Source organism: Barbus barbus (assembly GCF_936440315.1).
Source record: "Barbus barbus genome assembly, chromosome: 49".
NCBI lineage: Eukaryota > Metazoa > Chordata > Actinopteri > Cypriniformes > Cyprinidae > Barbus > Barbus barbus.
The window spans coordinates 21,249,924-21,262,403 of record NC_136727.1 but is presented as its reverse complement, the minus strand read 5'-3'; the positions used below and the strand labels follow the sequence as shown (position 1 = coordinate 21,262,403).

The 12,480-nt window shown below is 36.5% G+C and overlaps 1 protein-coding gene across 2 annotated transcripts in view; it reads left to right on the top strand.

Annotated features, from left to right (window-relative positions):
- Positions 1 to 874: 874 nt before the first annotated feature.
- The window catches only part of LOC306867722 (WW domain-containing transcription regulator protein 1-like), a 42,632-nt gene continuing 31,026 nt past the window's right edge, over positions 875 to 12,480 (top strand). For both annotated transcript variants that reach the window (XM_079413558.1, XM_079413557.1), the window contains exon 1: positions 875 to 1,574. In XM_079413558.1, the coding sequence (XP_079269684.1) occupies positions 1,165 to 1,574 (410 nt within the window). In that variant the 5' untranslated portion in view covers positions 875 to 1,164. The remainder of the gene's footprint in view (positions 1,575 to 12,480) is intronic.

Genomic DNA, 12,480 nt, shown 5'->3' with positions numbered 1-12,480 from the left:
TTTTTTTACATTTATATTTTGATTAATCTGTTCATTTCAGTTTTAGCTTTAGTATAATTTGCCTTTTTATTTCAGTTACTTGCCAAGGCAACATTTCTCATTTTTAAGCGTTTTAAGTTTAAATTTTCCATCTATTATTTATATTTTATTTTATTTCAGCTTTATTATAAATTATCTCATTACCTAGGAAATAAATGTGACACATGTAATTAAATAACTCAAATTACCAAATAACTCAAACCATAATATCTTACACATTAAATATACATTTATTATTTATTACAATATCTAATAGGCCTACTTTACATTAATAAGTTTGGGAATTCTGGATAAAAATATTGGGTGTTTATAATATTTTAGCAGTGCCAAAGTTGATGATTAAATGTACAATATGTCATGTTTGTTATCATTTCATTTATTATTTGTTTCCAATGTATGTTTAACATTTATTTAGAAATGTTACTATTATTAATATTTAACAAGTAATAATAATAAATATATTACTATTTTTAATATAGTACAGTATAGTAGTAAAATAGCACATTCAAATGAACCAGATTTAATAGATTAAAATAAAATGTTTAGATAATTGTGTCAGATTCTTCTTAAACTTTTTATTCAAAGACAATCTGGTTTTGAGTAGGCTACCACTTCAGTTTAAAACAACACCACATTTGTTGAGTTGCTAAATTCTGGATAATCCATAGATAATCTATAGTTGCTTTTATGAGCAGAACTGTAAGGCACTGATGAACTGAATATTCATGAGGGCTGGAGACACTGAATATTCATGAGGGCTGGAGGCACTTAATATTCATGAGTGACACAGGAGCCGCTCAGAGACGCAGAGGGAGAGAGAAAGAGAAAAGCTTGAGTTTACAAACTTTCCATCGGGACACAAACTCCGTCAGCGGAGCAGGAATATCTCTCAAAACTCTCAATGCGGGACAACATGACATACACTTCTGTAGCTTTATGACAACTTTTGAAAGACTTTGAAATACTTTTTAAGTAGACCGAAACTACTTTTACCAAAGAAAGGAAAAAAAAAAAAAAAAAAAAACAGGCCCAGCCAAAGAACTTCCTACAAGTTCCAGGATTTATTTTTTTAATCGAATATTTTCATACGATTTTCGGGGTTTGTGTGTTTTTATATCGAACAAAATGAGCAGTAACCCTCTCCAGCCGTTACCGGGCCAGCAGGTGATCCATGTCGCCAAAGACCTCGACACGGATCTGGAGGCTCTGTTTAACTCGGTGATGAGCCCCAAGCCCAGCTCCTGGAGGAACAAGCATCTGCCCGAGTCGTTTTTCAGGGAGCCGGACTCGGGTTCGCACTCCCGGCAGTCCAGCACCGACTCCGGCAGCCTCCCGCCGCATTGCCAGGTGGCGCATGTCCGCTCTCACTCCTCCCCGGCGTCGCTGCAGCTGTCCGCGGCCGCGCTGGGCGCTCCGAGCCCCGGGAGACACCACTCTCACACCCGCCACCAGTCCTTCGATGTGGCCGAGGACCTGCAGCTGCCGCCGGGCTGGGAGATGGCGTACACCCCCAGCGGACAGAAGTACTTCCTCAAGTAAGTGCTACATTAATTATGTGTGGATCGCGACATTCCAGCACGGCTCTACATTAGCTGAGCCATAAATCAGTTACTATAATGCATACGGGCTAATTGTGACCCCAAAACCGGCCATAAGGGCCAATTTTGTGAAATTGAGATGTATACGTCATCTGAAAGCTGAATAAATAATCTTTCCATTGATGTGTGGTTTGTTAGGAAAGGACTATGTTTGGCTGAGATACAAATGAAAATCTGGGATCTTGAGGGTGCAAAAAAAAAATAAAAAATTCTAAATATTGAGAAAATAGCCTTTAAAGTTGTCCAAATTAAGTTCTTAGCCATGCATAATCAAAAATTAAGTTTTGATATATTTACAGTAGGAAATTTACATCTTCATGGAACATGAGCTTAATATCCTAATGATTTTTGGCATAAAATAAATCGTTTTTAACCCGTACGTGTATTGTTGGCTATTGCTACAAATATCCCTGTGCTACTGATGACTGCTTTTGTGCTCCAGAGTCACATTTTACTTTCTCGCTACTTGATTCATTTACTTGTTTTGTTATTATTTCACTAAACGTGAACATAAAGCAACCGTCACTTTATTTCACTCGTGATTAAACTATTTATTATTTCACTTTTAAGTGTTTTAGTTACTTACACTTATCTAGAAACATCACCACATTGTTTTTAAAAGCAAGAAATCCCAAACAGGTTATAATCTCTAAACCGGTTTCTGATCCGAATCAGTGCGCGTTCACACTGATGAAATCTCTGCCGTCACGTTTAAGCTCTCGTTTTGATCTATGAACACACTCATGTGGAAGGCGTGGGCCGGAAACACACAACACAGTATCTGGGTGTGGATCTGAAAGACAAAAAACACCCGGTCTTGCTTACTGTCGTGTGCAACATGTTTCTCACAGCAGGCCTATGATCAAGGCCCTTTCTCACCTTGATAAGCAGGTGTTTAGCATATCTCAGAGATAGCCTATCTCTCCAGCGCGTCTCAATGTAAATGTGTGTTTTGACTTGCGTCTCTGTAGGAATGAGACAGCTATTCTTCTGCAGCCCTGGGGACTGTGCTCTTATCTGATTCGGGAGGGTTGATTAGTCACCAGGGTTGTGATCACCTCGGTGGGACGGCGACTGTGGGGTCTCGCCCCCGCAGCTCACTGATTGCGTTGAGATGATAAACACTTTAATGTATCAAAATCTAATTTGCTGACACCAGAGACCAACGCCAATTCTCACCTACCAGTTAAACAATTAGTTGCCCACATCTCTCCTACTAGAAAGCCTTCGGCGCTCCTTGGGTTGTAGTTGTCCTGTTTGTGGATAAACATGGATGGTTCTCAAATCTCAGTTTTACACTGGAAACCACGTGGCGAAGTAACAGTGCAAAGTAAACAACTTTTATAGACCTGGTAAAATGCAAAAATAGTAACGTGGCATGTCTGAATATGAAAACTGACAATTTTGAGTATGCAGAAATAGCATTCATTTAACGTGAACTAAACACTGGGTGAAATATTGTATTAGCATTAGCTGTATTACCAATTAACAGATCAATTTGCATCAAAATAGTTTGTTTGGACACACTGATGTCACAACAAACGATATTTAAAAGTTGATTAACCTATTTAGTTTAATTGTAATAATGTGTCCAATTATATTCATTTTTTTCCCTGCTGTACGCAACCCAGAAACCCGTTTTTGGGTCATAATCTACCAGCTGTGCAAAATAAATAAATATACACTACTAGTCCAAAGTTTGGAATAATTATGACTTTTTAAATGTTTTTGAAAGAAGCTTCTTCTGCTCATTAAGTCTGTTTATTTGATTAAAACTAAAAACAGTAATATTGTGAAATATTATTGCAATTTAAAGTAACTGTTTTCTATGAGAATATATAGTAAACTGTAATTTATTTCTGTGATCTGCAGCTGTATTTTCAGCATCAGTCTTCAGAGTCACATGATCTTCAGAAATCATAATAATATACTGATTTACTGCTCAACAAACATTTCTGATTATTATCAATGTTGAACACAGTTGTGCTGCCCGATATTTCCGTGGAAACCATGAGACATACCATTCAAAAGTTTGGTGTAAGATTGAAAAAAGTAAATAAATAAATGCTTTTATTCAGAAAGGATGCATTAAATTTTGCTAAATTTTTAATCTGCAGCACTTCAAAAACACACAAAATATGAAATGAATTATTCCAAACATTTGGCTGGTAGTGTACATATATCCTCTGTATGGGAATTTCCATGTTCTTCTTTTATCAGATTATCAACCAAGCCTCATTTATATGGGGTAATACTTAAAAACTTAGTTTCATAACTTCAGATTCACGTCGATGCTTTGATGGTGTGTTAATTCTGAGGCTCATTTCAAATGACTTTGGGATTTACTGGAACAATCTGTCTGCATCTCTTCCTTCTCTTACCTGAAACTTTCCGTGTGAAAGCCATAAGAAAGCGTGCCAGGGCTTGCCACACATTCAGCAGACACCTCCACCACCAACAAAGCAGCAGACGCAAGCTTCACACACACCGCCCTGCAATTAAACAGTCAGGAGAAGCCTGTCAGTAACGATCACATCCAGTCAGTAAACGTGCTTCCTCTCTTCCTGCTAACCTCACGCTTGTCTATAGGATCTTGTTTGCTTTGGAAGGAAATGCACAGAAGAAAACACAATAGTTTGTTGAGGCTCAGGAAGTGAATATTGTATACTGAGAGACTCTTCTTCTTTGGCTGGTTGCAGCTGTTCGTTTGCCCCCACTGTCTCTTTCCAGCGTCACACAACCCCCTCTTTCTGCTTCAACATCTTTCTGGATATCTTTGTTATAACTTGCAGTTCAAGGCACTCCAGCTCGACTGTTTCTGCAGGAATGATTGAGCCGATTGATTTTTGTAACACAATATCATGAAAATGCATGACTATTTTATGTTTTGCTGAACTCGTATATGAATTTGTAGGATCTTGTTCGTATGACAGAATACAGTCATGCTTACTTTTTGCTAAAAGTCATACGGTTTTGTGTGTTTTTAATCAAACCTGCATTTCTTCGCCTAACTTCATGAAACATGAGATAATTAAAGGTTTATTTTTTATCATTCTTGCTCTGATACCAAAGCAGCTTTAGTCCAAACAAGTGAGGCAAAAGAATTAGTGTTTATAGTTCTTTCTTCATGCAAAGGCAGTCTGTAATTATGCCTCCTTTTGATGCCATGCAAGCACGAGAAGGTCTTACAGTGTTCACTTTTGTTTGTGTGAAACTGTTTTTTTTTTAGTATGGTTTCTTTTTATTCCTGGAAACATGAGATACATAAATGTCATAAAACCTGCCTGCATCTCACATTTTAACCCAAAATGAAAAAAAATTAAATAGAATAAAACATTTATAATTAAGCTTATTTTAGATTTATTATTATATTTAGAACATTTTAAATGTAAAAATGCATTTTTTTACCATTCCCATTATGGTAGTCCATAAAAATCCCATTCTCATCCAGACTTTTTTAAATTCCCATTTCTCTTTAATACAATGTTTTTACTGTTTTTTTTGGTTTTTTTTAGTTTGTTTTGCTTTGTTTTTTGTTTTTGTTTTTTGCTTTGTTTTTTGTTTTTGTTTTTTGTTTTCCAACTCAGCGCAAAGGCAGCACAGTAAAAATACAATAATTTATTCACTTTATAATTTAAATAAAATATTTTCACATTACAGCAATGAGAATTTGTAGGATTTAGTTTTTTTTAATTTTTATGAAAATAATGTCCGAGTGCGAAAACTTATGATGGTCCTAAGATGTTTAATTGTCATCATCCAAAATATAATTTCTATAAAAAAAAACAATTTTTTTTCATATATTTTTATATATTTGTATTATATCTAATTTCTAATTACATAATTTTGTATTTAGTTTTTGGAGAGAACTATAACCAGGACATGCTCTGGACAGGTTTCGAGAGAGTCACCCGTATGACGACGCTTTATTGGTAAATAAACTCCGAGCAGTTGTGGGTTTGATGTATAACAGTCGTGTTGGAAGCCCGTGATGTAGAGAGAGGAATATTTCGCTTGATCCAACTCATTCTGTAAACTAAACGCGTCTGCTGTAGCAACTGGAGGTTTATTAATCAAAATCCTGCTCAACTGTTATTGAAATCCAGATGTGCTGTGTCAAGGAGAGGTAACGTCCCTCAGCGAATCAATCCCAGCTTTATGTTCAGTAGCATTACGTTTTAAAACACTTGTTAGCAGAGTTACTGTTGGGTCCGGGCAGCGGGAAATGTTTACTAAAGAAATCATTAAATGTATCCCCCTTTTCGTGGGCCGACGCTGAAGGAATGTCAGGATAATGCTTCTAGCTTGGCAGGGTGAGCGGCGAAACAATGGCATAAAGCGGCCTGTAATGGAATCTGTGGCTGTGCTATCTGCGCTGCAGACATAACACATGTGTTTGTGGAGATTCTCTCTGTCTGGGGCTCGAGAGGAGATGCTGGACTCTGGTGGCACGGCTGGAGAGACTTGAATGAATTGGAAAGTCATGAAGATCCAGTCGTGCGATGCTGGTTGGCTGGGCCGCATCTGGCTGGCCCTTTCTTCTCCGCCGATAGCTGCCATCAAAAGACAAAAGTCTCTTTGTAGCCATGATTTTTTTTCGAGTCACTTCAGGGCCTTGCGTGACTCGCCGATATAAACTGTATAAAAGCAATTAAAGTTGAAGGAAATGCCGTGCGAGTGAGCGCTGAACACATTTGTAGGAATGGGCAGAAATAGAATAAATAGAAGTAAAAGAGACCTGAGTGATGTAAACAGATGCATCTCATACTGCAATGAAATGTCATCTGGACATCAGAATAAAGATTATGACTAGGTCTCATATCTTAAATGGTTAGATACTAGCAAAATAAACATTGTTAGTGGTGCTCTATTACTATTGCTCGTACTTAAAGTTTGGTATTTTGCTATAAGCTTGGATGATACGTTACTTTTCTGAGTGATAAAACTTTCAATTTGCACCCGGAGTGTTTAAAGTACTGTATAATTTGAACTGTAGTGTTATTTGGAATTACATTTAAAGTGATTTAAAATGCGCTAAATTGCAATTTCATTACAAATATGTAATTACAAATATATTTAAATGTATTACAGACAATAGAAATGATGGATACACTTTATTTTAAGGTGTCCTTGTTACAGTGTAATTATACATTTAAGTACTGAGTAATATTAATTAACTACATGTACTTACTATATAAGGTTATTAGGGTGTGGTTTAGGGTTACTTGCATGTAATTATGCATAATTAAGTGTTATTATAATAGTAAGTGCATGTAACATGTGTAACAAGGACACCTTAAAATAAAGTGTTACCGAAATTACATTAAAATAAATGTTAATTCAGCACTTTAACCATATTTCAGACAAAATAATTCTGAAATTACATATAGAAAAGTCGAGTTGCATTTAACTATAACACAGTTAGGACTAGTTAGCAATCACCCATGCAATATTTATTTCACTGAATCAACCGATATATTTTAATTTATACCAAAACAAAAATCAATGTTTATGGTTAAATCAGGTAGAAATAGCTTAAGGGAACAATTGCTGGTTGCCATATTTTACAGAGTAGTCACACATGCTATACATGTGTTTGACGTGTACTTTGTAAGTTGAACACATGGCGCTCCATTGAAGCAGTCAGTGGTATTGGGGTGTTTGCAGACAAAGGCCAGTGTTATGAAGTGCTCAGTAAGCTCATTGACGTCTACAATAACACGAGCGCTGCGTTTCACACACGGCAGCAGCTGATGGAGGGCTTCTGGGCTCACTCATCTTTACTGTCTGTTTCAAAAGATCATCTTCTGTGCATTTGTGCACACTCTGAATTTACTAACTGACAAACTGTCATTGTGGAGTTTGAGGATCATCTAGTTGCGTGAGTAATAACATGTTTAATGAAACAGTCATTTGAAGGCAACTCTGTCGCCCCCTTGAGTAATGTACAAGAACAACATGAACTTTTTACGACAAGTGTTCATATTTGTGTTTTTACCTTTAAGGTGCAATCATATTTACAGATGTTTGGGACATTTTCATTGCCAAAATTCAGCCATTCCAACAGAATTCTACACAATTGGGAATTCTGCATAAAGGTGGACGATTTCCCATGCAGATTTCACAACATTTGCTTGGTTTGGAAGCGAAATATGTGTGAGTTGTGATTCATAAAACTATTGACAGCAGACAATGGACCGTAAAATTGTAATTATTTTAACTTGAGTGCCTCATTTTTAGAACGCTGTGCCATTCGCAAGACACTGAAAAAGACGTAAGTCTAGAAGGTTTACATAGAAAAACAATGGAAAAGTTGCGCAATGGAATGGAAAAACGTATTCTATGTCTACGATCCCTTAAGGTGCAATGGTTTATTTCCCTTTTTTTGTGGAGCTGAGTCCTAACTTACGACATGATGCCATCACTTTAATCATCGGAAAACAAAGAACCCCTTCAAGATGGCTGATTATCTCCATGGACGGCCTTATCAAGCAGATAAGAGCGTATTTCTACACTCAGGGCTTTGATTTCATTAATGTACGTCTGGCAGTAGAGCAAAGAAAGAGTTTAACTGAACTTGGCTCTCCTGCATCGATCAGTCGATCGTCCAGATGCATTTTAGTTCGCGAATAATGCCAGATAGAGGATGAAAGTGTTTTGACAGCGACTGCTTTGTGTACCGCGCCGCTCCTCTGAGCTCGATGCCAAAGTGTTTTACGACGTTTAAATAAAGAAGCAGGTTTGTAGCTCTTCAGTGGCTCTTGTACACAGTGTTGCTGACCGTCAATAGACATCCCCTTCTGGGAAGACATCTGTAACCCTTTAGCAGGGGAGGATGGGAGATTTCGATGCACACGGCCCTCATATCTCTGTATAGTGACCTAAAGTACTGACCGAAAAACTGTTTGCCGGTGCTTCATTAGTGGTGTTTGCTAAGGCATCGCTATTGCTCATACTGTTGTTCACCCTCATGTTGTCCCAAATCCATATGACTTCCTTTCTTCTGTGAAACATAAAAACAGATGTTAACCAAAAAATAATAAGAAAAATCTGTCAGTACCTTTAGTCCACACATTTGAAGTCAAAGTGCTCAAGTGTTGTTTGGTTCTCAACATTCTTCAAAATATCTTCACTTGTGATCCATGAAAGACAAACATGTATATAAACTTCTAACCCTAACTACTTTTTTAAGCGATGAAAAAAGAAAGTATATATGCAAGTAACTATCTTAAACACACTGGCAATCACTCACAATCAGTGATATTTAAAACTATTATTTTGAATTAGTTTTTTCCCTAATTCATTTCTGTTTTTCTATTTAGTTTGAATAATTTGTTGTGTTTTTGTAATTTATTATTATTATTATTATATTTTATTTAAATATGTCCATGTAATTTTTCATTCATTTTTATTTCAGTTTTAGTTGTTTTATTTGAAGTCAGTTTTTTCTTCCCTCGTTTTAGTTGTAGTTAACTATAATAACCCTGCTCAGAAACACTCTGACACCTTATCATTGTTGCAATGTTTTGCATAGAAAAATGCTGTTTATGTTTTTCTTCTACTTTAAAACCTAGTTTAGTTTACTATTAACTTTCTTCAAATAGAACGGAATAATTTCCGGTTTTGATTTGAATTTTGAATTATTATTTGCTGTGCTTTTACATGTGAAGTATTTTAGTAGTTTGTGTAGCTCTTCGCTGGGATTGTTGTGGTGTGGGTATGTGTCTGAGTTTCTCTCTCAGAGGTATTTTCCATGTGCTTTGCTGGTCTCTGCACCCCCTCTCCAATAAGCAGCTGAAAGCGATGGCTCTGTCTACAGGATATGGAGCTGCTCATTTCCTTTTGTTCATGAGAATAATGGCAGGAGGGATGCTCTGGGCAAAGTAAAAACAATAAACATGCATGACGCACTTCAAAGAGCGGTTCAAAAGAACCCCCCCAAAAAAAGAATTACGTTCCTCCAAAAAAGTTAGTTTGCAGTTTTGACACCTGCTGTCTGACAGTGTCTTTCCATAGGAAATCCCCCGGCTGTAGATCTGTGCTCCAGCTTCACTTCTGCGTGGAATCACTGTTTTTACAGCCCAGTATATACTTAAAAATTAAATGATATATATAAATAGACTATAATATAATATATATATATTTTTCCTGAAATATTTCACACTGAAATGACATTCCAGACATAAAAGCAGATGTTCAGCAGAATGTTCATGCTGCTGTTTTCAATATTCTCATGAAAAAGTAGTGCACTTTAGCTAAATTTTGTGTACAAATATTATATACTTGAAAATGAACATTGAATCATTAATTGCAATTAAATGAGGCTGTGTTGTTGTTTACTTGTATATTAAATGCAATTAGTTGACCCACTTCCATAAAACCTAAGTATATTTTTAAATCTAATTTCATAATTCTGTTGTCTTTCATAATTGTAATGTACTTTCAAGGATTTCTGATGATCTGAAATATATTTTTATAAACTTCTATGGACTTCAACTGAAACTTGTAAGGAGTTGCAATGAAGTAAATTCAAAATATATTCACTTTAATTGTAATATTACATAACACACTAAAGTTAAAATTAAAAAGTCTACTTAAGAGTGTTAAGAAAGAGTCATGAAAGTGCACTTAAGTGGCCATTTATTGCATTAATATTAAATTATATTATTATTTTTTGTTGTTTTATACTTTTAAATGATAGAAGGACACTAGATTGAATATGCAGAAATGCAAATGTGATTTTTACAGCTGCAGTCTGCAGCTTTCTAACAAAGCTTTGTGGCTGGTTTCTATGGTTGGTGGTCGCTTGGTTTGATATAATATTCTGTTCTCTGGATATGTATAAGAAATTTCGCCCTGTTTTATTGCCCACCAGGCAAAATGATCACTATCATTACAACCATGGTTGCTTGTGTTTTGTTGTCTGTTTATAGGCACAAAATCACTGTTATATTGTACAGAAAGCATCTACATGAGCTGATTGCATTGGAAAATGGGTTCTGTGTGTAAGAGTTACCGCCCATTGAGTTGTGGGGGCGTGTCCATGAGTGGGCAGAGCTTATCGGGACCACGCCCCCTTCTAGACTTGTTGACAGACTGTGTGACAGACTCCTCCCTCTTGCTGAGTTTTTGTCTGTCAGTTATGTGGATGGATTGTTTTCGGGGGCGTCTCATTGAGTAGCGAGTGGGGAATGTGTGTGGTCGCGTTTGCTTTGGACTGGATCGGGGGCAGCAGCAGCATGGGCCTGCCCCTGATTCACAGCAGCCCCGTCCCGTGTGATGCATTGCTGGATTCAGAGGGGCCTTCGCTGAAGGACAACTTAAGCGTGATGCTTATTGTCTGTCTCTCCTGAAGGGTCTGGCATGTGTCTGATCTTTGAAATGCAATAGACGCCCATGCATTCCACTCACTACGTCACCGACACGAAGGTGGGTGACAAGAGGAGGAGAGAAAAGAGTCACATTTGCTCCAAGTGGCTCCTCCAAAGAACACACATTCCAGGAGAGCAATGCCTTTATGCTGCAGCTGAGGAATCTGTATAAAGAGCAGAGAGAGAGAGTTCCCAGGGGTTATTTTCTTTGAGTTTAATCGAATTTGACAGACCATTTAACATAGCCGTCAAAGTTTCTAATCTGGTCTTGAGTCAGGTGCCGTCAGGGTCTAAAGTTAAAGCTGTGTAGCACACCTGCCAATGGAGAGTGAACTGAGAGAATTCACTAACCTTAACTATGATGGCATACCAGCCACGAAAGACTTAAAACTATATCTATTTTATCTTTGTGACAATGAAATACTTTCTTATTGGGCCTTGAGAAACCTCTTGTGAAAAAGAAGTGTACATTCTTGCAAATAATATAATATTAATCAAATAAAAGGCCACTTAAGTGACTTAAAGAGACACTTTCAAGACTGTTTCTTAACACACTTAAGCACACTTTCAAAAAGTGCACTTTGTAATAATGGCGAATTCAGTTTTGAGGGTAACGCATTACAAGTAGCGCGAGTTACATAATCAGATTACTTTTTTCAAGTAACTAGTAAAGTAACACGTTACTTTTAAATTTAAAACAAAATATCTGAGTGACTTTTTCAAACAAGTAACGCAAGTTAACTAGTGTTATTCAATATTACACATGTATTTAAATATATTACATACAAGTCTCAACTAGAATGACATTAAATTATATTTTAGTTTAGCATGTTTGTCAGTACAATCAGAAGTACCATATTTCAAAGACAATAGAATTATAAAGAATAATATATATAAAGATGTACTTAAGTGCCACAAAAGCACTCTTTAACTTCTATTTGTACTATTTTAATTTAATTGTAAACCATAACAAATGTTCATTTAATTGCAAATAACATGCAATTAAATGTCAGGAAACATAACACAATTAAGTATACACTTTTAAAGTATACTATTTCCCTTACAACTACTCTGTTTAGAAGTCTCCTGAAGTGTAGGCCTACTTCTTTGTCACTAGGGGAATGCCATGATTTTGCTTGTAATATTTTCGTTTTGGTCATTTAATATTCTACATATGTGCTGCTGCCGCAAGATGTGTCCGGATAAAAACAACTCTTGTTATTGAGTGCACGCAAGTCACAACAGATGTTTTCATTAGCAGCCCTTTTGTATGTCTTTGATTTGAATCACTCACGCCACTTACATCAATAAGGGCTGGACGATCATTCTTAAGTTTCACATGATTTTAGTGTGAAAAAATGCTTGCTAATATAAGTTCTTTTCAATTTTACAGCCGAAACCCTGAAATGACTCAAAAATGATGATAAAACTATGTATTTGTACAAGTTTTGGTGGGAATCGACACTCCACAA